The sequence below is a fragment of the Chlamydotis macqueenii genome, chromosome 2 (genome assembly GCF_036417535.1).
Source record: "Chlamydotis macqueenii isolate bChlMac1 chromosome 2, bChlMac1.mat, whole genome shotgun sequence".
Taxonomy (NCBI): domain Eukaryota; kingdom Metazoa; phylum Chordata; class Aves; order Otidiformes; family Otididae; genus Chlamydotis; species Chlamydotis macqueenii.
The window spans coordinates 132,452,867-132,478,136 of NC_141557.1; the positions used below are offsets into that span (position 1 = coordinate 132,452,867).

A 25,270-nucleotide genomic window follows, 5' to 3' on the forward strand; every position below is an offset into this window, starting at 1 on the left:
ATGCCAATATATTATTCTCTGAAAATATTCACACATTTTAAGTCACGTTTGTCTAACTTGTTGAACACGTTATATAAAATAATTGCATATGAGAAATCACAATCTGAAGGTAAGAAATTCTAGCTCCTCCTGGAGCTAAGTCTAAGATAACCAAATACGTAAGGCTAGTGTGCTTTCCAGTCAGCTGAACAAGCTTACATTCAGGCATCTCCTCTTTCGCCTTCCATAGGTCTCACTGTCTTGCCTCTACTTCGGCCAGTAGGTGTGTGCTACATCGCTCAACAACCAGTACCCTCCCTTAAGTTTTTCAAAAGGTAAACCTATTCCCTATTTTTCCAAACCTAAATTAGTTTGCCGACCTGTTAGATGACCACGCTGAAAACACTATTGCATCAGCAGAACCGACCCAAGATCAGCTGCTTTTTTGGTAAGTTGTTCCTTTTAGTCCTTGATGCGTTTTATACAGCTATAAAGAAACCAGCTACTTTTCCATACTGTTTTCTTCACCTGGATCTTGTAAGATGTTTTTATAAGTTGCAGTAGACATGTAAGTAGACGGCTTTCATATGACAGTATTACAAAGTCAGTCAAAAGATCAGAAAATTCAGTCATTTCCAGAGCATAAAGGTGGGACACAGCCCTCTGCAGAGTTCTTTGTTTCAAATGCTGGTCTTTTACTTCCACTTCTTGGAATTCAGCAGCTTGGTTTAGCCATTTCTGTTTATTCCATCTCCAGGAACAAGGTACGGTAGCTTTCCATCAGAATTCTGGCATAAAGTGTTTGTATCAGCGAGCAGAGTTACTCAATGAATGCCTATAAAATGCAAAGACACCAAGTAATGCCACTTTGAAAGAAAAGAGCAGGATTCACCTGGAATCACCTGGAAATTACTTTTTCAAATTTATTCCAGCAGGATCGAAGGCTAGATATATTTTCTTTCAGTTCACAAAATTCTTGGTTACATTTCTTTTTGGACTGTTCACCTGTTTCTGTATCTTCTTTATTAAGCGTATTTACCTGCGTGCAAACCTGAAAAATAACAGTTTGTATTGTTAATTGGGAAGCACTTATTCTTTTAATACAGACATATTTTAATAGCAAACTAATTCCACTATATCTCAATAAATAATGGTAATTAAGCCAGAAAGCTGGGCTACTCACAAAGCATGCTGTGGTGAAACACAACCTGCATCAGTTCTTGCTCTGAGCACAACCCTGCTGCCGCCCCTGCCCGCCAGACTGGGAGCATGCAGCTTTAGCACACAGCAAATATGGCCATCTGAAGCCAGTGCGTGCAACTGAGAACGTGTACATCCTCTGCCAGTGGCTTAACATTTATCCTCCATTATTTGAAGGACTGGAAAAATAAAGCAAGTTCAATTGGGAGCCAAACTTCAAAAGGTATGAATACATGTGTGGTACCTTGAGACTGGTGGAACACACAAACCTATTCCCAGGGGTTGGTGTTGTGGCCTAGTGTTCACGGTCTCACCCAGAGACAAGAAGACCATAGTTCTTGTCCATATTCAGTGACTGTTCATTATTTTTACCAAATGACTTTAATTGTTCTTTAACTAAAACCAAGCATCCACAATGTTAGGCAGCAGTTTCAAGGGTGACACTCTGACTTCTATGACTTAACTGGGGTATGTTTTATGGTAAGGCAAACATTGGGATTCACCACAGGTAGCTAAGCAAAATATAGACACATTACTTTGAAGATCTGGTCCTGGATTATAAGAGTTTCTGCATTTCAAGGAGAAAAAGCATGAGTTCAGTGCAGCCTCCAATCCAACTATTTAAGCCAGTCATAAAGAATGATATCCTTTGGTGCCTATGGGGAGGCTTTTTGATGTTGGTCAGTATTTTTGTGTTCAATAGGTAACTGGGAGCCACACTTAGAAGAATGCTTTTCCTTTGCTATGGTAGTCTGTAGATCATTGTGCTAGATTTGAGTGACACATCAAAAAGCAGATTCTGTCAATGACTAAAAATCCTAATATTTTCCTATCTAACTGTTCTTGTTGAGTTTGAGATATTGTGGTTAAAATAAAGATCAAAGCAATTATGGAAAGGAGAGAAACTCCCACTAATTGTTCATTGAAACAAACCAAATTAAGCATTTATCTTAAAGTAGAACTCCAGTGAGAAGTAATCACTATGATTTTATACACTAGAGAAATTAAAGGCCTTCTTCACCCAAGTGTGGTCTTTGTCTTTTACTGAAGAATTAACTTGGGTATTGCAGTACTGAACCAGAGTACGTATCTTCACTGTAGACTTCCAGATCATTTCTTAGTCTTTGCACTGGGCTTAATGTCTATTACAAGACATATGCTATACAGAGCAAAACTGGTCATGTGTATAATGTGCATGATAGTTGTACCTCTGAGAGGTAGATATGATGTTGTCTGTGTTGAAGAGCTCTAAGGAATAAGTCACATATTTGCAATAAACTGCAGACCATCACTACCACTCACCTTTTCTTTTCTATACCTTTCACATTTGCACTGTAGAATCTGTAATGTCCCACATGAGACTAATGCTGCTTTCCATCTGAAGTCTATCCTGATTTTTTGCCTATGAAAGAATCTGAGCATGTTGCATGCCATACTCTGTAGTGATTCTATTTCCTGTAAAGAGAAAAAGAAAAATGTGTCCTGAAAAGTCTGTGCACCATTAATTCTTTATAACATTGGTGTGTTTTAAAACAAAAGCTCCATCAGTTACCATTAGTTTCTTTTGCTTTCGTGGTGTCAATCTTTTCCAATAAACCACATGACTAATCTGACCTACTTGTCATCTCTTAAAAATATTTAAAGTAACAATTTGTACTAGTAATAATAATAGTGTAAGGATGTTAGGGAGAAATCATAGCTGTAATGAAATCAGCCAAATCAGTCAGGAAAACAATAAATGATTTTTGGAGTCAGTCCTTTTATCAACTCATGATAAAATTTGCAGCAACAGCTGATAATTGTGCTTTCCATCATTTGAGATCTGCCCAAACTATTACTGTTAAAGCTTTTCAGATCTGAAGTGAAAAGCTTAGCTAATACAATTTTCAGTATAAAAATGAAAACAGATGTGTGGAAATTTTTATGTTTACTTCCATTGGCAAAATAAAATAAGGTTTCTGTACTATTTGGATTTAAAATACAAGAGAATCTTTACAGTAGGAAAAAATTATTTCTTGAATATGGAATTGCTTAATATTTTAATTTTTAAAATATCAATTTACTTAACAAATTGTGTGATTCCAAATTCAAAAAACGAACAATCCTAAATATTATAATTAGACTATTAAAAGGTAATATTAGTTGCTATCACAACATGTTATTCAGGGACTGGACTGTACAAAGAACCCATTTGGGTTCATTTTCTCTAAAGTAAATTCTGAGAAGTTAGATTTTACCTGAGTATCGTTGCAGAAAAACACTTTGCTATTTTCATGTTTTTTATTCCTGCAGCACCGGTCACGATACTCCGTAGACATATTTACCTGTAAAATATAATATGTATTTAATCATGGAAGTACTTTTAATCAAGTGAGCCAAGTTTCTCACTAACAGCTGGCAACATCAACACTAAACTGTTCTGTAGGATCTCCTCGAGTGTAGCATGGGCGGTGTACAATTTGGAGCTTTTGCTTGGCAAGCAGGCAAAGAAAACCTCAATCCAGCTACAATTTCTGAAGGTATTCACAGAATCACACAGAATCACAGAATGGTTGAGGTTGGAAGGGACTTCTGGAGGTCATTCTGCCTTGCTCAAGCAGGGCCACCTAGAGCTGGCTGCCCAAGACAGTGTCCAGATGGCTTTTCAATATCTCCAAGGGTGGAGACTCCACAACCTCTCTGGGCAACCTGTGCCAGTTCTCGGTCACTCTCAGAGTAAAAAAGTGTTTCCTGATGTTCAGAGGAAAACTCCTGTGTTTCAGTATGTGCCTATTGCCTCTGGTCCTGTCACTGGGCACCACTGAGAAGAACCTGGCTCTGTCCTCTTTGCACCCTCCCTTCAGGTATTTATAGATATTAATGAGATCCCCCCAAGCGTTCTTTTCTCCAGGCTGAACATTTCTAGGTCTCTCAGCCTTTCCTCAAAGGAGGGATGCTCCAGTCCTTTCATCATCTTTGTAGCCCTTTGCTGGACTCCGTCAAGTAGCTCCATATCTCTCTCTTACTGATGAGCTCAGAACTGGACACAAATCTACTCATTATAAACCTTTGTATTCTACTGAATTACTTGGTTCTTTGGCATTTTAAAGCACACAGGAATATTTAAATCTTACACAGACATAAAATACAATATTTGTCAATGTTTGTCTCCACAAATACATGCCCCAGGCATCTAAATGGATTGTAGCACTCACTTTGCATATGCACTAAGAGAAGATGTCCTGAACAGAATCACTTGCCCCCTTTGTGTGACTGTAATCTTCTATCAATTATTTATGCCCTGTTTTTTTTTCTCTTCTATTTTCATGTGTGTCATCAAGATGGCAACTGAACCCAACTCAACAAAATTCCTTTGTTTTCTTCTTCAGCCTGTATCCAGATAACCTAAAACAACCAGAAGGGCTTTAAAAAAGGCAGGTGATGGCAATATTGTGTTATATCTCCCCACTTAGGCATGTATATGAACACAATAGACAGCTTAAAGTTTTCCTGCAGATTTTTTGTGTAATGTTGCCTGTATTTCAGAAGCTCACTCAAAATGAACAGAACTTCAACCAGGAAGTGTTTTCAAAACCAAGAGTTTAGGGAGTCAGATATTCATTGACAAAAAAAAAAAAAAACAAAAAAACAAAAAAAAAACCCCAACCCTTTGAAAGATAATACACAACTCTGCTTGTGCCACAACAGAACAAAGTTTTGCTGCAGTCACACAGCACAAAGCTTTATAAATAAATAAATAAATGATCATCCTAAAACCTATGTGTCTGTGGCTCCAGTTGCTAACTGCCAAGGGATTTACCCATTCTCACTGACTTCCTCAGATCATCTTTAGTATAACATGCAGTAACCATTTCTGAAGGCAGTTTATTGGCTGTAGCTAAAGCAACCTAAAGGAAATCTTGGCCTCAGAAAAGGCATTAATAAAAACCAGATTAACTTATGGAGGTCTAGTATATAACCCACTAATCATCTCCACAACTGCCTCCAAACATCAGGCTGTTATGGACTGTGGCTCTGCGATTGCAGGAAAGCATCTAGTGGGCCGTTGCTATCACCCAAACAGCACTGTCTGTAATATTTGCTGTTAAGTTATAGTGAGGAGACTACACTGATTTTACATAGAAGACAACTGAGTCTCTCCTAAACTGGGAAAAATAAAGGCAGGAAAATGAAGAACTGTGCACAGTAGTTGTTTGTGCATGCCTGTTCTAGGAAGCGAAAGCTTCAGAGTTCAGTACCCTCCCATTACCTTTCACAAACATTAATTCACTAAGGATTTATTTATTTATTTGTTTGTTTGTTTATTTGGATAACAGTTTTAGTGCTCATACAGTCTCCTAAAAAACTCTATCACCTAAAAAACTCTACAATATTTATTACAATAATAATAAAAAAAAAGATAAAGACTTTCAAAGTATATCTGGAAGAATGGCATTGGTCCACTGAAATCCTTGATGGCACCCTCGAACACCGAGTGCATCAAGCTTCATCCTGCAATTGGGCAGTGGCAAGGCATTGCCACCTCCATCTTGGGACACTTCCCTGACCTTGCAGCTCCAGCAGAGCTGGGATGCACCTCATGGCTCTCCACCACAGGAATACAGCAGGATTTGCCTCCCAGAGGCTGTTATTCCTGTCGTATTGTTTTCTCTTATAGGTCAGCTATCTTACAACTGCTCACCAAGAGGTTTATTTTTGTTCGCTAGGAAGCACTTGCCTTTGTCAGAAATAAGATGACAAACTAAAGGGGCTACTTATCTGTTCTAATATGGCCATGAATATTTTCCTTAACTTTGGTGCCTTGTTCTAGACAAGGTAATTTATCTATGGAGAAGTACCTTTCTCTCTTCATAATCTCAACAAAGACAACATGATCGGAATGTTGCTGAAAATTAAATGATCGTTCCTTGACCCTAAAGGTATTTTGTTTCCAGCTGGGGGAGGATGTGTCTTGGCAGAGAAAGGTTGGAAAACACTGGCATAATGCTCTGAAGGACAGTGGTGTAAGAGTAAAGAGTAAGTGTGAAGAAATACAATGGCTCCTGATTTCACCTTTGGAAAAGCTGTATATCACTGTATATCACTGTATATCATGTATCTTTCATGCAAACAGATTTTAATTTAAGACTGCAACAGAATGGAAAGTTCTTGTTAAGTGATGAACTGTTAGAAAATCCCATTTTATAGAAACGCCTCTACTAATCTAACTGTGGAAAATGCTTTCGTCCATGAAAGTGTTCTTGATGATGAATTTAATTCTTAATAATTATAGAATCATAGAATCATAGAATGGTTAGAGTTGGAAGGGCCCTTGAAAGATCATCCAGTCCAACACCCCTGCAAGGAACAGGGACACCTCTGACCAGATCAGGTTGCTCAGAGCCATGACCAACCTGGCCTTGAACGTTTCCAGGGATGGAGCATCCACCTCCTCTCTGGGCAACCTGTTCCAGTGTTCCACCACTTGCATTGTAAAAAGTTTTTTACTAATATCCAATCTAAATCTACCTCCCTCTATTTTAAAACCATTACCCCTCGTCCTATCACAACAGGCCCTGCTAAACAGCCTCTCCCCATCTTTCTTGTAGGCCCCCTTGAGGTACTGGAAGACTGCTATCAGGTCTCCCCGGAGCCTCCTCTTCTCCAAGCTGAACAGCCCCAACTCTCTCAGCCTGTCCTAATAGGGGAGGTGCTCCAGCCCTCTGATCATCTTCATGGCCCTCCTCTGGACCCTCTCCAACTGGTCCATGTCCTTCTTATGTTGGGAGCTCCAGAACTGGACACAGTACTCCAGGTGGGGTCTCACCAGGGCAGAGTAGAGGGGGAGAATGACCTCCCTCGACCTGCTGGCCACGCTCCTCTTGATGCAGCCCAGGATGCGGTTGGCCTTCTGGGCCACAAGGGCACATTGCTGGCTCATGTTGAGCTTCTCATCTACCAGCACTCCCAAGTCTTTCTCTTCAGGGCTGCTCTTGATCCATTCCCCGCCCAGCCTGTATTTGTGCCTGGGATTGCCACGACCCAGGTGCAGGACCTTGCACTTGGCCTGGCTGAACTTCATGAGGTTGGGACGGGCCCATCTCTCCAGCCTGTCAAGGTCCCTCTGGATGGCATCCCTCCCTTCCAGCGTGTCGATGGTACCACACAATAATTCATAATTCATTATGAAGAGTTGGAAGGTAGGTTTTGAGCATGTATTGGTAAACTGTTATGATACTCTTTTTGCAAAGCTGCAATAAATCTGTCTGATAAAGCCATAATGGAGATTTGCAACTGAGAAAGTTAAGTTTTTCTCTGTTACCATCCAGAAAAGAGGATTCTTTGTTGGCTAAGCAAGGCATATTAATAGGTAAAACAAAGAAACTGTCACTGTTGAATGAATTTTGTGCCTCTGTGCATTTGTATTCAATGGACAACATAAAACTTCAGCCACAAAGTCTACAATCAGTAGAACAAATGACAGGTTGTGTAATGCTTTCTTCTCCTAATCATAGAATCATAGAATCATAGAATGGTTAGGGTTGGAAGGGACCTTCAAAGGTCATCTAGTCCAACCCCCCTGCAAGGAGCAGGGACATCCCTGACTAGATCAGGTTGCTCAGAGCCTCATCCAGCCTGGCCTTGAACGTTTCCAGGGATGGGGCTTCCACCACCTTTCTGGGCAACCTGTTCCAGTGTTCTATAATAAGAAGATACAAACAGAACTAGTCATGAAACTTCTTCAGAAAAGAGTACTTCTTAGTATAATATATTATACTACTTAGGGTCAAATGGGACATGTGCTTAACTACACGGTGCACAGGCACAAATACCTGTATCACAGTATTTGTACGTGCAAATAGGCAGCATCCACAGATTTCAGAGATTTTAAAGAAACTGAATTGTCGCACGTCCTCAAATAAAGCCACCATTCCAGGATAATGTGTGGTTTTAAATTGGTCTTTTATTGTATTTTAACATTAGAGGGTTTTTTTAATTATTATTATTTTCTATCATCTAAAAATATCAACATTTTCTGAAAGTCCAAGAGCTATTACCTACCAGCTCATCAATGTCGTGGCTTAGTATATTCTCATACTTCACACGGATTTCAGTTGTTTTATTTCCCATTGCACAACTGGATGAATTCACTGGAGACAGAACAAGGAGCAGCGGCAGAACCCGAAAGATAGATCTAAAAAAGGCTGAATTACAACAAGAGCAGTTAAGTACATATTAAATGCCACAGGGCATTTGTCCTATTAAAAAATTCATCCTGTAATCTGTTAAAATCTTTGTACAACCAAATGACTCGTACCTTGAGGGAAGGATTCAGCTCCAGATTAAGACACTATTTGGGTGTCTAAACTCCCTCATGCTCAAGGATGATTCAGCCAATGCGGTTAAGAGCCTACAGCTATTGAGCTGAGCCGCCACTTGGTGTCTACTAGGGCTGAATTCACCTCCAGGCTTCACTGCGAGCGTTGACAAGGTCTCTCCATTGACCGTAACTGGACCATAACCACCTAGTACATATGTAGACAAGTGTCTTAGATGAGTGTAGACATTTAAGTGTCTTAATCTGCAGCTGAATCCCATCCTAATTATCAATTTTCCATATGATAAATTCTACAAACACCCATAAACATGTCTTTACAACAAAAGTGTGTTTAAACACATTTTTGGGCTGACCAAATATACAAATCCATACTAGTGGCCATTACATGAGATAAGACAGCAATACACCCTTCCGTGCAAACTTTTTGCAATCTTATGAAGCAAATCTCACTGCCCCTCACTGTTTCTCTCTTCAATGGACCATCCTGGTCTTCAGTCCTTGCATGACACCCAGGAAAAATATCAGTTCTGTGAGGATGTGCAGAAAGAAAAGACAAAAATATCTAAAGAGCCTGAAGGGACTGACAGGGTAGCTGGAGGCTGCAAGTGACTGTCCTGATGCTGAGGAGGAAAACTAGGTACAGGATTAGATTGTGATTACAAAGCTAATAATTGGACTCTGGTCTACAGCTAGAGTGGCTAAGATGATGCTTAAGTGAAAGGTTTTGGAAAAAAAAAAACAGAGCTAGAAACTTAGCATGGAGGATTAGCAAAGATCACAGCAGGTTCCTGGGCTAACATGAGCTGTTTCTGCCCATCTCTGCTACTCAGTGAGAACAATTCCCCACAGAGCTACTGTGGGATTGCAGTACAAAAGGCAGAAGGGATGCCCTGACCCTAATGGCTATTTTCCCTCCTCTCTGGCAAGGATGAGAGCATCAGGATGTCTCTGAACTTGGTCTTCAGTAGTAAATCCCAGCCTCAGACAGAAATCTTGGATAACTAAGAAGAAAGCAAAAAAAAACCTTGACCATAATCTTTACTGAGCCACCTAACCTCTGCGACACAAGAGCAGCAGTCATGCCACATGCTCGCCTGCCATTCAGAGGAAATAATACCCTATCCTTTCAGTAAACTCCCAAAAACATTTAAGTCGTGTCTGGAAAGCCCCAAAAATTTCTCCCAGAAAAGCCAAGAAGAGTTAACATTCCCGTATTTCCAAATGTAAAAAAGTCCCTCTTGGTTTTTCTATCAAAATAAAACCAAAACCCCTCCTGTGCACCCAGCCTGGACGCGGCACTCCAGGCGCGCCCGCCCCTGAGGCGCGCTCCCGGCCGCCGCCTGCCTGCCGGGTCCCCCCTCTCCCCCCAACAAAACCACCCGCTCCTCCGCGGCCGGCACCCCCTGCCCCCCTGCCCCGGCCGCCCAGCCCCGCTCCGCAGCCCGCAGTCCCAGCGGGAAGCGGTTGTAGCAGCCGGTTGTCTTCCCTCCGCCTCGCCGAACCCGCGCAAAGGTGCGGACGGGCGTTCCGCGGCTCCGCCGGTGGCTCCCGCCGGCCTCCGGCGGGCCAGGCCACTCCAGGAGACCCCAGCACCCGCTCCGCGGGGCAGCGCAGAGGGGCGCGGAGCTACCCTCCCCCCCCGCCCCGCACCGCCGCACTGCCTCCGCCGCTCCCGGGCCCCGCTTCCCGGCAGCGGGCGTGATGGGAACCGGGCGCTTTTACTTTCATTCTAAGGGGAAAAGGGAATTAAAAAGAAAGGCGGTAAGCAAACCTGGGAATTTCCCCGGCCGTCACCGCGGGTTTAAAAGGGCACCGGGCGGCACCGCGCCGTCACAGCGGGGCCGGGAGCACGGAGGCAGCAGAGCCGGTGAGCAGCCAGCGCAGTCGGGGGCGCGGAGCGGCGCGGAGTCCAGCCCAGAGCAGCCCACCGCAGGTGGAGCGGGGCGCCCCGCGCGGCTCTGTCCGCCGTGCGGTGCGGTGCTGTGCGGTGCGGTGCGGTGCGCGCTCCTTACCATGGAACATGGTCCGCGGGGGGGGCGGCAGGGAGCTGTGCCGGCGGCTCCGCGGTCATGGTGGCGGCGCCGTCCGGGCCATGGCGTCCGCGGGGTGCCGCGCAGAGCCGGGCGGGGGGCAAGAGGAGCCGCGGCGGCCGGGCGGGCTCAGCAGCCCCTAGCCGCCCACCTGCCCGGGGGGGCCGCGGTGTTGCGAGACGCTGCTGCGGAGCGGCCAGGCTCCGCTTTTCCCATGGGGCTTCCGCCGGCGACAGGTACTTTCACTTTCTGCTGCGGCGGCAGCCGCGGTGCTCCGCGGCCTCAGCGCGGCGTGGCCAGTGCTGGCGGCTGACCGGCCGCCGGGGGAGGAGGCATCCCCACTCTGGTACCGCGGAAGGGCGCGGAGGCTGTGGGGGGGGTGGTGTCGGCAGGCGTCCCGGGTCGGGCGGAGGGGCCGAGGGGGGTGAGATCTCCGCGGGCGGCCCGGAGTGGCTGTGGCGGGGCCGGGCCGTGCCGGCGGGGGTTACATAGAGCCCCGGCTACACGCCCAGTGCCGAGTGCGCGGCCAGGGAGGGAAGGATGGACCTTGGCAGCGCGCGTGGAAAGAGCCGCTCATCCACGGGGAGGAAATCCTGGGGAAAAAAAAAAAAAAAAAAAAAAAAGAGAGAGGGTGGGAAAAACAAAAACCAAACACAACAAACCACCAACCGTGTTCTGGAGTCACTCTTCTGGAGGAGAGAGACTGGGTTTGCGAGCAGCTCCGCTGCGCCCCGTCGCTGGCCCGGTCGTCCCGGGGTGGGCGGTGGGAGGCGGGGCTGCCAAACAGGCTCCCGCGGGAGGGGCAGGGCTACCCCGGGCTGCCTGCCGCCCCCGGGCAGGGCTCCCCACTCCTGTAGCTCATCCTGAGACATCTAAGAGGGTTAAGAAAAGAGGGTGAAGGGCTCAGAGAGGTGTTTTGGTGTAGAAGAAACGCAAGTTCTGGAAGATAGAGCTGTAGCCGGATGTGTTTTTCTGGGTAAATTCAGAATGCAAAAATTAACGGTTAGGTGCGGATGAAAAGACTTGGAATAGAATAGGGTATGAAATGTCTTTGCAGCATCCCCTTCACATCTCCTCCTGCCCAACATACTTTTTGAGCTTTGAGTTCTGTATCACTTTTCCTGCTCCCCATGAGCACAGAGAGCTGATTCCGTAACCCCTCTCATCAGGGTGCTCATGTAAGGAGGGGGGATAGATACTGGGGTGTGAATATCAAGGAGCGTTGGCTCCTTGATATTCATGGCGTTGGCTAAGGTGTAGACTGCTTGGGATGGTTTCTTCCTGTTCTCTCCTGCTGGAATTGTGCCACTTCATTCACGTACAAGTTGGTACTTAGCCCTCTTTCCTTGTCTCTGGACTACACTTTGCTTTGGATTGGGTATGCGTTTCTCATTAGTTTTTTTCTTCTTTGGAAAAACGTGGAATCAATCCTTCTTCAGAAATATTCTGACAAGATTCAAGCGTGAGGCTGTTTTCCACCCCTTCAGCACTGAGCAGGTTGACTTTAGTAACCGTGTCACATCACTACTGTACTTTTTGGGCAAGGGACACTGATCCATATCAACACAGCTCCATACAAAGAGCAAGCATCTGTCCTTCCTTGTGCCCTTCATGTGTGCCAGGCTGGATGTGATGGATGGCTCAGATCTAGAATCTGGACAAGGATTTTGCCTCACTAATAGCTACATGATCTAATTCTTAGGTCTGCTTTAAGTTGTCACTCTTTTAAATTTTTTTCTTCTTTTCCCTTTTCTGCCAAATATTGTCAGAAAATATCCCTCCATGCACACTTGAATTTGCTGGTGTGTGCAGGTCAGAGAATGCCACAGGACCCTTCTTTTTGGGGGGAACAGTACCTGGTGTAATGCAAGCTCACTTGTGACTAGCTGCTCCTAGGATCTGGCACTTTCAAAACTTAAAGGTTTTGAAAAAGCTGCACTGTAAAGCTCCAATCATGCAAAACCACGTCCACAAGATCAACTTTCCTCCTATTCTGATTTTTACAATAGTACCTGTGTGCTCAAAAATTAAGGTGTTTTATGCAGATGCTAGTAAATTGTCAGGGTGTAAAATATAAAGCAGAAGTTCTTTAACTGCTTTGGTTATGCTAGTTTTCTGGCTGGAACATCAGGAAGAGTGATAATAGCTTCAAATTATTATTTTTTTTTAAATAATGTGTTTGTTGGAAGGAGTCAGCATAATAGCTTCACCTGTGAGTGGGAACATGACTCTGAGAGGCAATGCTGGAGTGTTAATAGGAGTTTTGCTCTTTTTGTCAGTAGTGGCAATGTCTTGTCTGCTTTTTAAGACGATGAATAGTTTGTCCGTTGAAATGTATGTGGAACTTTTTCTTTAATCAAAGGGACAAATAGGTGGTACGGTTTGTACTTTGCCCCTAATCATTTATTTAGATCCCAATCAAGCCCAGTTACGTGACCTAACCCTGGACTGTGGCATACGCTCACGATATAGATGTTATTTGATGTATTTGTGTGTACAGGGTGCTTAAATATTCAATCTTTGACTGTAACTTTTATGTGCTTTTTAAAATATTTTGAATCATTATATGCACTTTGTTTTCAAAGTACTTCTTTTAGTGATTTAGCAATGATTTTTTTTTTCTGAAAAGATTACGTGTAGAAGAATGAAATGCAAGTCTTCAGAAGACTCTGTTCAGCAAATGTCATTGCCTATTTTTTAAAGAAGGAACAGACACCAACCAGTTTAAATATTAAAAGAAAGAATTTAAGAATGATTATATGAATATCATCTGAACAGCCCATTTTATTCAAGAACTCATGAAAGGAGCCTTGAAAGTATAAAATTTTATCTCATCTGAGACTTACCTAATCTCAATGACTGATACCGGTTTGCTCATTTTGTGAAATGCAGTTGGTGCCGAGCCGTAAATAGAGAGCTCTCCCTCTGGAGCTGAATTAAGCTGTGGCTTGACTGTGGCTGTGGGTAAAACCTTCGGGGAGAGAATAAAACTGAAATATTTCTGTAGAATTTCTCGGACCTTAGATGCCCCGCTTCTTTTTAGTACATTGATGATTTGTAGGGCTGTCTGTTTTAATATGAGATGTATTAGCTTTACTATGTAAATGATTTTGCTAAGCAAAATTACAAGTAAGTGACTTCTGGAAAGATGTAGTCTAATGAAGGACATTAGTGCAAATGCGTGCAATTTTCTCTTTCACCAGCCTTTCAAAAATATTGTGAAAGAAGGTGCTGCAAATTACATAGCTAACGACTGAAAGGCACCAGTAATTTTATCAGTTTATGGATGAACGTATTCCATGATTCTTGTCGGTGCATTTTCTGAGGATAGTTTCTCCAAACAAGTTTAAATTTGAAGATCCAATTATCTTCTAACCTGGTAAAATTTATTCTTAGAAAAGCAATTACTTTGGCATTACATATTAACGTCTACTGAAATACTAGTATTTCTGTTGGCTACGTGATTGCAAAGCACATGATTTCTTGTTAAGATTCAGTTCTCGAAAGACTAAGCACTTCTGGGAATGTCACTGTCTTTCTGCAGCTGTTGCTTGTCAGCTTGAAAAGATCTTTTGCTCATGACTTTACATCTGACTTTAGGATGCTTGCCACTTACAGTACCATTAGCGAATGGTTGTATTATTGGATAAAAATAGTTGAAAAGTTATAAATATTTTATTTTATTTTGGAGTAAAATGTAAGTGCTGCAGTTGTCACAAACTGGTGGAACTCAAGAAAGCGTGGCCACTGTTACTGATGCTCTTGTTTTTAAGAATAAATGTGTCTGGTGCTCACCAGATACTCACCAATTATTCTCATCTAACTAAGGGGGATGGGGAGAAGAAGAGACATATTCCCTCCTATCCCTCCCTCCAAAAGGATGTCTACTTAACTGGGATTCAGAGTTAAGTTTATTGTGCACTGAAAAACCCCACTGATACTTGGGTCTGGGAAGTTCTAACCTTCTGTCGTGTTTAAGCAAGATCAAAGGACTGAATTTTATTGTTATGCCAGAACACCCATTTTGTTGAATTACCAGTGCTACTTTTTCTGCACAAATCATTTGTCTTGTCATTGGAGTGTGTGCTGGAAAAAACATGAACTGACTAATAGACTGGATTTTAATGCAGAATGATATTTTATGTTCACTGGAATGTAATGTATCTATCTATCTTTTTTTTTTGTGAGAATTCAGAGTAATTTTCTCAGTGGAGGTTAGGAAAGAAAAAATATTTATAGAAACCTGTTAAGATAAGAATTGTGGAAATATGGGAAGCTCACAGGAAATTTTTGTTGTCAAGCTTGGAAAAGCTTATTCCTTCAATAGAAAGTGGTAATTATTTTGTTTTCCTGTCTTGCTGTCCAGGAAGATGCCAATAAAGATTTTATCAGGAACAACATGCCAAATAAAGGGGTTTTGATAAACCGCCACTGGGAAGCGGGAGTTTCTGAAGAGCAGAACTACCGATGTTGAGGAGATGCTGTGGTGTAAGGCAGTAGGAATGGGAATCAGGCTCCTCGCTTCTGGCTGCCAGGGGCATTACCCACGTTTCTAGCCATCAACCCACCCCGGAGCCAGGTGCCTAAGTCAGGCTTTGCCCATGCCGGTCTGGCAGTGTGAAGAGGCTGGTACCCTTCTGGGCTTTCAGCCTGCAGGTCAGCACGCGCAACCCGAGGAGAAAGCCCCTTGCCACCGCCTTCTGGGCTCTCACTGCCCCTCCTGTTAAAGCTCTCCTGCGTGATGCTGAGTTATTGTAACTGAGGTTTGATTGCAGGTAGAAAGCACAGTCCTAGTCCAGTTCACCGAGGAGAAGGCTCGGTTTCCAAATTGCACTCTCAAACATCTGTCTTCATTTAAACTTAATTTAAGATGCAGAGCAGCCTTGACAATATCTCCAAGAGTCTGCTGGGGTGGCAGACTGCACGCGAGCCCGGCAATCGCTGGGCACTGAGCACAGGACATGGCCCTCCTCTTCCTCCCGGCGATGCTGTGGGCGAGGCATTGGGCTGGCACCTGGAAAGTGTCCATCAGGCATGAGAACCATTTCGGGTCTCCATTTGTTGGCACCTGAGGTGTGCCCGCAATCCTGCCCTTACTGTGCCCATGGGTCATGTCAGCTGCTCACATTGACTCCACGGCAATGAGAGGCTTTAGTGGAGTTGTCCTCTTCATCAAGTGGAGGTTTTCGAGCTGGTTATTGTCTGCTTCGGTGCCTCGGAGGAGACTCTCGAATGTGGGAGAAATGAATATTTCAGCCAAGACAAATTATGAAAATCCTGCTTCTGCTTTAGTGGGCCACAGAAGAAAGAAGAGATTGGGAGGGGGGGGTGGGGGGCAGTGTCTGTCAATACATTTTGTCTTGCTTTTCCTACTTTTGAAAGTGCAGTTTCAGGGAGGGAGGGAGGCTTGGTAGCAGCAATGGTCTTTGCAGATATTCACCCTTATTGAAATTATGAAAATTTCATTGCATTTCAGGATCTTGGAGGTCTATTTGGTTTTGGTGTTGTGCTTTTAAGAGTGTTTTTCCAGAATGAGAATCAATTATGTTTTATGATGTGTGTGAACTTACATGTCTTTTAGTGGTGGCTCTTTTTTACAATATTACATATAAAAGTACAAAAAGGCATTTATTGAACTTTTCTTTTTAATTCTTTCCTCCCCTTTCCTTCATTGCTCATTTTTTGATCTTGAGAAAATGTAGTTGGTGAGTAATATCCGTGGCAAACTGTCCTTGAAATATTACGCCTTTTCTTTCTTTTCCTTTTTCCTTTTTTCTTTTTTTTTTTTTTTTTTTTTTAAGAGAACTGAGAGTCTTTCTCCTGGTTTTAAAAGCAGACAGAAGGTTGCACTGAAAAGTGACAGTAACCTTGATGGAGTCACTGTGCCAGGGAGTAAAACAAAAGGTTGCACTGAAAAGTGACAGTAACCTTGATGGAGTCACTGTGCCAGGGAGTAAAACAAAATAACTTCAATTTTAGAGAACCAGAATCTACCTGAGGAGTAAGTTTCAGGTCTTAAATCTTAAAAATATACTGTAAGGTGTTATTGGTTATTTTCTCTTTGCTTTGGATGTACATTAATAAATGTATGTGTCCCATCACAACCATTCTGATGGAGGATTTAGGTGTGTTACTAAATTCATTGAAAGACTTTTTTTTTCCATCTGAAAGATTTTTTTTTTTTTTTTGTAAAATAACTTCTCTGAATAAATGCTTATTTTAGGAAAGGATATTCTGTGTCTTTCATACATAACAAAAAGCTGACTAACTTCTCCAAGTGTGAAAACAAACGTAAATGGGATGATTGCTGTGAACTTCAGAGTTTTTTTTTCTTTTGCTACCCATGCCTTTCTAGTCCTGACAACTTTTACTTGACTTATTTTGTCCAGCAACGTGTTTAAATCCATGCACATAAGGAATGCAGCTCCTTGGTAGTGAAGAGTGCATTTCATAGGATTCTTTATGTACTGGTAGAGTTGCCATTATTTCTTTGTATTGATTGATTAAAAAAAAAATCAATTTTAAGAACAAAAATTCCTCTTCAAGATATTTTTTTTTTCAGTAGTAAACTATCTTGAAGAGGAATTCTGTTCTTAAAATTGATTTTTTTAAAAAATCAATCCATACAAAGAAATCACTTCAAATAGAGATCACTTATTGTAAATGTGGACTTTGTGGGTTTAATCCTGTAAGCATGTGCCTGCTTAGCCCTGATTTCAGCATGCCTAACTTACATGCTTAGTTTTAAGCAAAAGATTATTTTGCAGATTTTAAGCCCAGCTGAAAACAGAGCATCTCCACTTTGAAGCTTTGACTTATTTATGACATTTATTTTGCTACTCTCTGGAGTTACCCTACAAGAATTCCAAACACAACTCTGTCTCTGAGGTGCCCCTTACAAATGTGCCTTTCTCCCTTGTTTGCAGTGATTGTGAGATCCATGCAGGGTCAAAGCAGGAGGTGGTGGTAAAGAAGGAAGCAAAATTACAATTAAAGTACAATGTGCTAATGCAATTTACCCAATAGACATCACTTGGCAGATCAAAACAGCTGGTGCATGCTGAGACTTGAATTAATTTTTTTACAGAGAAAGTGCACTTAAATATTCCATGAAGACCTACAAAATGTATTTCATAAGAACAGTATGCAGGTGCTATGGTTTTTGTTTTATCATAACCATTTTAAAGGGCTGGCTTTGAAGCAGTGAATGGATACGTGTGTGCCTGTTCTGTGGTGTTTGAGCCTTTCACTGGCTTTGATTTATGTTCTCCCCTTCAGCAGAGATAACAACACTGACTCTCAAAGATAGCAAGTGACTTGAAATGAAAATGGGTGAAGAGCTATAAATTGTTCTAACCTACAAAAATGGATCAAAAACCGATGTAAACTCTAAAACTAAAAGGAAGAAATGAGTGAGAGGTGAATAGCAGCTTTTTAAATTGTCTTAAATGATATTTAGAAATTGTTCTCAGACTATTAAAGTCACATTTTTTTAAAATGGTGGTGAGGGAGGAAAGCTCAATGCGATTGTCCAGACTCTCTTTGCCTTGCATCACAATTCTTACGGTTTAATTAGTCAGTCTTTAATAAGCTGTTGTGATTTCAGAAACATATTCTAGAATGCCCCGCTTTGCACTGAAGATTTGAGTCTCTTTCAAGGCAGATTCCTGTAAAAAAGCCATTTAATTTTGAAGGAACAACAGCAACAGCAGATGCAGCTAATGTACGTTAGTAAATCTATAGTAAAAGTTTCCTGACTCAGCAGGTTTTAGCCCCTACCTCTCTAGAAGTACTGAAGAAATATACCCCATACATCTCTTATTTCTTATCTCTGGCTTGTTTGTTTGATTTCTGGGTAATACAGTTTTGCAAGAAAAAATAACTTGCTAGTAATTCACAGGCCGTTTCGCAGGCAGAGTTTCATTTTGCCCCGTTTTATTTAATGTGTTTTTATATGGGTGCTGAGGAGCTGTGGCATTTTCTGTGTGTGTCACACCCAGCGTTGTCTGTTATCTTGTCTGACCCAGATGATACAATTTAGTGCCTTTTTTTCTGTGTATGGTTAAGATTAGGGCACGGCTGTGAGCAAGACAGTTAAAGATGTATCTAGGTAAGACTCTGTGACTAGGACGTTTAAGTGGAGGAATGGGGTTTGCAGAAGGGGAACAGGGGCCTCTTTAGGGGTGCTAGTCCATTACTGGCAACCTGGGCCACTAAATTAGGAGTGGTTTTATAAGGAGGTAGAACTGCCACATCTTCTTCCATGGAGGCACAGTCTTGCAGACGTTATGGCATCATGTACACTGTGTTCAGTTGCTTCTGAAGAACACCCTAGAAAGAGATCCCTGTGCCATAGTGTTCTCACATTTCTGTTATGATCCCTTAAGGCAATTTTGGTACTGCTGGTGCACCCGTACTTGAGGTACTCCTGGGCAAAACACCAGTCTCAAATCCATGTGCCATCCTTCCTGCACTTATCCTGTCTTAACTCAATATTCCTTGTCCCTTGCCCCGCTTAAAAGGGTCTTGTTTGAATGCAAACATTACCCAGTGATGCTCGTAACACAGCTTGCGAACCTGGGCAGAAAGTCTTCCCCAGTGCTTATTGGTGTACACACTAGCAGGTCAAAACCTCAAGCATTTGCTTCCATGGGTTCAGAGTGAGGCATTCAGGAGCTGTACGGACAGCTTCCTGTAGCTGCGGATCCTGGGGCACAAGCCAAAACTGCCATCCCCTCCATTTCCCTGGCACGTAGACACCTCCTCCTTACTGGGAACAGCCTCTAGGCAATAATTAGAGCTCCATGTTATTCTTTGTTTGGCAAGCAGAAGACATGGGGACTTCCTGGAGTTTTTGTGGTTTTAGGAAAAGAGGTACTAGGGGAGTGAGTATCTAGGAGACAAGATACAAAGAAACTGCCAAATGTTCTAATTCTCCTAAAAGAAAAACAGAAATCTTTACTGTTGTATAAACCGAAACACCTTGGCTCTTAGCACTTGGAGATGGTAAACAGAGAATGTACCCATAAAAAGTAGGATCGAGGTCTCGGTGTCGTATGGAGAACTCTGTTGGCCCCGCGGCAGCCAGTGACCACGAACCCCTTGACAGCAGGAGTCTCTCCTGCTGCCTCACCATAGCTGAGTAAAATAGCGGAAACAAACCTGTGCTACGGGAGCAGGTTGCAAAAGTGTTAAAAAGCCGAGTCTGTCTCACAAGCAGTATTTTAGATGATTACAGCACTGCTTGTGTGACTGCAAAGCTAACGTTATAAAAAGAGTTTGAACTGAAATACCAGGAGTATTTCCCCTTGAAACTGGATTACATAGAGAACAATATGAAGACATGGTGGTACTTGGGCACCACTGTCATCACCACCAGTTAGACTCTGTCTTCCAAGGACTGATCTCTCTTGGCCTGGGTTCTCAGTGCACTTTGGCATGTGGATATTCATGTGCATATAGGTTACCAGCAGTTGTCTAGTGTATGGGAAGTGCTAGCAATTATTAGCTTTTCCACTTTTCCTTCTTGAAAGATTGTCAGCCTTTTCCTGTTCTGTCCTTCCTGTTCACGCTGGTTGGAGTCCATGTGCGGCACAAGGCTGTGTTCCCCATGTAACAAATGTCTTCTGTTCATCTGGAAACCACCTAAGAAAGGATCCTGGAATAAGCTTTAACCAGGTGCTGGAATGAGGCTTAAGCTGCTGGAAACCTGCCTCTCACTGACTCTGTGGAAAGCTATCTTTGTAGCTATGGCCCTGCAAAGAAGCCCTGTGCTGTCAGTAACTTGCGGTAGGCAAATTACCTAGAAAAGTAAAAAGTGCTCAGAATTGTCACGGTTGGAGTCACCGCTACTAAGACCGGGAGCACAGCTTGGACAAGTGCCTTGGGAAGAACCAGGGGGAGCAGGCGAAAGCAGGACAGGGCCAGACCAACTGGTAAACCAACTTACTAATTACTCAGGGATTCCTTCCCTCCCTTTTCAGCCCTGCACCCAAGGTGTGCACCGGGGATGCACACCCCGGTGTACCAGCCTGAGAGTGCTGAGAAGGAACTGGCTCCATATGAATGGTAAGGTGACTGGTGTTTATGGGGAGCTGGGGGTGTGACAACCTTCCCTTCCCAGGCTGTCTGCATGATCTATGGGCACAGAGAAGTAGAGGGCTACAGCATTTGCCTTTCTCTCCAGAAACGCTTCATGAGAATACTTTGTGGTTATCTTGCCCCACCACAGATAGGAATTGAAGGTCATAAAAATGACAGATTGGTATTTCTTTTAAAATAATGTTTAAAAAACTCCCAAATAGTAAGAAGCTGAAGTGGGCATAACTCTCCCCATGCAACACTAATTATGAAAATGCTGGAGATCCTCTTTGAATAAACTCAAGGGCTAGCCTGTTCCTTTTTCCCTAGTCAGCTCTCCCCACTGTCCCTAGGAAGCCTGCCAGAACAAAATCAGCCTGGTGATAAACTCCCCCTGCAGAAGTAGCCTGAGACACAGGTGAGAGCCTGGCTGTGGTGGCAGGAGATGGGCTGATGGCTGGGTGGGACGGAGTCAGTTCATTACTTTCCTGTGCTGACAGCCCCAGGGGCAGCAGCTGGGATGAAGCTGACATTCTGGGCTATGTGTGCCTGTCAGGGACTGGGCCGCTGCTCAGCACCTTGACCTCTTAGAGTGTATTGGCATCACTGCACTCAGAGCAAACAAGGAAAGCAGTCGTTTGAGAATAAAATGACAAAAACATACATATGTGTGCTGTGCTAGCTGGCACCATGGGTGTCAGCCACAGCCAGCTCCCACGTTGGTCTTTGCTTGTTAAATTACATCAGCACACTTGACTGGTCCTGTTCTAACAGGGGCACCAGACAAATGTGAGGAAGAGGAGGAGGGGAAAAAAAGTGGGTAGGCTGGAAATCACCCTCATCTTTCACCCAGGCAGCTCTCTGCATGTTGCTCTGGACAGAGACAGGCTTTGACTGTGCTGCCTGTGAAGTGACTGCCCCATGCCATGTGTCGTTCCAGGAGAGTCAGCAGCTAAATAAACTGATAAGTCAGGTGTGAGATGTACCTGAAATAGCGGCAGGCTGGAAAGGGGTTCATTTCATGGACCACATGGAGATTTCTGGTACAAGGCTATAAGCTAGACAGTCTGGAAAAGCTAAAGGTGCAAGCAGGACTGCAGGATACTTTGTCCTCAAGAGAATGAAATTGCTTATAAAGCAATTGCTCATTAAGGGTGCTGCTGGTGCTCCCCGCAGTGTTCATGCTTTTAAAAATGAAATTCTCCATTTCTTACATATAACTTTTATTTTTTAATGTCTCTGTAATAAGTGCTGAAGAGTTACGAGATTAAACAAATTTACACAATACAAGTATGGGAAAAGTGAATAAAGCATGCTTCAGTGTCAGAAAGACATCTCTAGCTTCTCTTACTATCAGGATATTTCACAAATCAATCATTCTTTACTAAAAATATCTTCACCAAAAAAAAGGTTGAAGGTCTTTTTTTTTTCCCTTCCAAGGCTATTTGGAGGGGAGGAAGTGGGCTAGAGTAGAGTTTTTAAGCCGAAAAAAAGCCCCCAGGATGACTGTGATTCAACAGAAAATTTATGATCCAACAACTTCTTGTCTGCTGCTTTATTCTTCTGTCTCTTTACTTTTAAACTGAAGAAAGGCATGTCCGTTCCCAGCCTGACAATATTATTGATAGATTATTTTAGGAAAAGTTAAGTAAAAACAGGCTGACTGACTTCTGAAAGGAGGACAAGTACTAAAGAAAAATACTTGTTAAGATGCACATAATTTATTTACTCTAGCTGCCGATAAGCAGGAGAAAATTTGGCATGGCTCACACAAAGCATTCTTAATGTTCCAGTAAAAACTTGGTACGGTCTGTCAGCTGTAGCAATTGTTTGTGCTGGCTTTTGCAGAGATCTGTCGGTGTTTGCTGGCTCTGCCTGCGTGTGCTGATGTTAACCGGTGCCCTTTCCTCGCTGTCTGAGAGTGAGTGCAGTAGGATGGGAAAGAAGGTCCTCTGCTCTGGAGCAGTGTGGAAAGCACCTGACAAAGGCTCATGGAAAGCACTTCATTACTCCACATAAGCAGGGCCAAAATAAAAGGTGTTTGCATATGATGGAAACGTTGGCGTGCTGTTTTTATCCTTTAGCAAAAAGCAATCTGATTTCCCTTCCTGCATATCAATAAACAATGAAGATTTTGTTTATTTTCCCCTTTCTGTGCCTGTGTCTGTGAGACAATCATTTTTTTTGCCCTTGTAGGGGCGTGGATACAGGTTGATTTCAGAGCTACATACTTCTGAATAAAATAAGCAAAAAAAAAAAGTAGTATCAGTAGAAGTGCCAAGGCTGAAAGTTTATTTATTTTGTAGTGATAAACTGGTAAGTGTAATGCTAACTGAATCCAATGGCATGCACCACAGTGATTATTACGCAGTTAACTGCTTCTGCTAAGTGCCACTGTCACTCAATACTGTCCTTAACAATTAACATGCAGTTTACACACTCAAAACTACCACTACTAGGTGTCCTCCTGATCATTCCTTTGACATGGAAAAAGAAGCATGGAGATAGAACTATTTTTTATCTAATAGGTCACTTGCCTCTTGCCCTGAAAAAAATGACCCATTAGGTAGAAGTAATGCTCTAGAGTTTCACAAAGTAAAAGATAATTATGGGATACAATGACCTGTTAGAAACCTGAAGAATTATTTATTATACACATGTATTATCTCTGGTGGAGCTTCTAGGCAAATAGATCAGTAAGCCAAACACTTCTTGAACTTCCAAATACGTAGGTATTAAGTAATACTGATGATCATAAAGGACATGATATTTTTCAATTGAGGTGAATAATTGTACAACTCAAGATGCCATGTTATTTCAGATGCTTTTGTAGAGCAAACACTGAGCTCAGAAGAAAAAAAGATTTGTTCAAGAAATATGCTTTTTGCTTTTGACTGCCCCCCATCTATGGTAGAGATGAATGCAGTTTTGATCTTACCTGAAATCATGTTTGAGAATTCTGAATAGGTCTTTTACAAAGTTAGTTGCTTACATTCAGCAATGTGCAAAAATGAGAATATATCTTCAGTCTCATCTCCAAAGCCACAAATGCCCGACGGTCGTTCTGAGTCCTTGTCTTCTGTCTCCTAGTTTAGGTGAGTGGAGCCCAGCTCAGAGGTTGGAAGAGACGTGTTATGCAATGCTTGTTTAGTGTAAGAGATTTTGGCCAGCGCATACCAGCTGAAACTTGGCAGTCTAGGTAGGCTGCGAAGTTAAATTCTGCGTAGACATGTTTAAACTTTTGTTAGCTACAAAACATGTTTGGGGGATTACATCAAATACTGTGCTCTGATTACAGGAGCTGTACTCTCACCAATTTGGAAATTTAAGTGTCTGACGTTAGAGATATCAGACTCATACACTGCAGTGTGTATGAAACTTTCCCTGTAGCTCATCACTATATCCTTACTGGATGTCAGTTTAATAAGGTGAGATATGCTCTGTACTTATAGAAGTTTTAATAAGTATTCCTATAGCTGCTGGTTTATTTGAGATTATAATATTCTGACCTCCTGTTGTATGTAGCTATCTGAAATTGTATGTGCTTCATAAATGGATTAGATTACTTTGTTTAACTTCTACTAACTCCTTCCAAGTACACCAAACTTTCCTAATGTGCCATATTTTACAGGTGTCTCCTTTCTAAATCTAGATTCTACATTCTTGGAAAGAACACAATTAGAAAAAATAAACAAACTAACCTGTGCAGCAGTTGGTCAGTTTCTGGAATACCGATTGTATTCCAAATTAATCTTAAAGTTCCCGTCTACAGATCTGTTCGGGCTACTACTCTGAGAAGTGGTGCTCTAATGATTTTTTAAAAAGTTTTCATATATGAGGGTGTGAAGTGCTAACAGTGAAGGACGTCAAACCTTCTTTTATAAACTTCTGAGATTCAAACATGTATTAAAGTATTGACTTCCTATTACATGGCCTAGCACTGGGTCATGCAATAATGTTGGACACAGGTCTGATAAGCTTCTTTCAGGGTTAGACCATAAACAATACCTACTGCCTGAATATCACAAAGGTGTCCCTCAGTTTTTTTTTAAAAAGCACAGGCTTTACTTTCTTATTTGATAGAATCCTGTTAGGGATTTTATATATGTAATGTATTTTAAAGTTGGTTTTAAACCAATTGCTAATATGTAACCAAAACTGTCAGAGTACTAGTAGTATTTTGTGTGTAGACCCAGACTATAAAATATTTATAATATTTACTTTTTTCCTTAGAGCTTTTTCCTTTTTAGTAAGAAGGTTATATAAGATTTAGACAACCCCCATAATTAACCCTTTTCTCTGTAAAAAATAAATGAGATGTTAGTTCTTGTGGTCAGGAGAAAAAATTTCAAAGGCTCAGTAGAATAAATAAGATTGTTAGAACCAAGATTTCCAAATTTTAGAACTATAATTGACTTAAACCAATTTTGGAAATGTTTAATTGTTGTCAGTACTTTACTAAAGAGAGCATATTTAGAGCCAGTTAGTACTTGACTTGTAAGCAAATATATTATGCAAGGAATCCTTCCTTACCCGCTACATTGTCACTGCAGCCTCCTCTCTTTGCCTAACACTCCCTTTTCAGCAGTGCTGTCACTGGATTTGTACCTTCTTATCTCGAAATGCCGGTTTCATGGGTTGATGCGAGCAGCAAGTCAGCAGT

The 25,270-nt window shown here is 42.3% G+C and overlaps 2 protein-coding genes across 5 annotated transcripts in view; one reads left to right on the forward strand and one right to left on the reverse strand.

The window, feature by feature from the left end:
* IL7 (interleukin 7) lies at positions 1-10,641 on the reverse strand. Of its 3 annotated transcripts, none has more exons than XM_086742430.1 (5): positions 10,510-10,641; positions 8,221-8,363; positions 3,417-3,503; positions 2,482-2,634; positions 1-1,030 (listed from the first exon to the last, which is right to left on the reverse strand). In XM_086742430.1, exons 1-5 carry the CDS (start codon positions 10,517-10,519, stop codon positions 878-880), a joined length of 546 nt encoding a protein of 181 aa, XP_086598556.1. In that variant the 5' UTR covers positions 10,520-10,641; the 3' UTR covers positions 1-877. The 3 variants fall into 3 exon arrangements, with proteins under 3 accessions (XP_086598556.1, XP_086598558.1, XP_086598557.1); XM_086742432.1 differs by lacking the exon at positions 10,510-10,641 and adding an exon at positions 10,269-10,327; XM_086742431.1 differs by lacking the exon at positions 10,510-10,641 and adding an exon at positions 8,477-8,757.
* Positions 9,963-25,270, forward strand: part of LOC147601830 (uncharacterized) — a 22,555-nt gene continuing 7,247 nt past the window's right edge. The window contains exon 1 of one of the 2 annotated variants that reach the window (XR_015257868.1): positions 9,963-10,364. Coding sequence is in view for 1 of the 2 variants with exons in the window: in XM_086742433.1 (XP_086598559.1) it covers positions 10,567-10,763 (197 nt within the window). In the remaining variant the exon portion in view is untranslated. Of the gene's footprint in view, positions 10,365-10,566; positions 10,764-25,270 lie in introns of those variants that run through there. The other variant, XM_086742433.1, reaches the window with a different exon arrangement.

What these genes read in the sequence shown, in the direction of transcription:
- IL7 (XM_086742430.1), bottom strand. An exon ending in TTTTCTGCAACGATACTCAG is followed by an intron (nt 2,635 to 3,416) that starts GTAAAATCTAAC and finishes TTCTCTTTACAG; the next exon opens with GAAATAGAATCACTACAGAG. An exon ending in AAAGGTATAGAAAAGAAAAG is followed by an intron (nt 1,031 to 2,481) that starts GTGAGTGGTAGT and finishes GTTATTTTTCAG; the next exon opens with GTTTGCACGCAGGTAAATAC.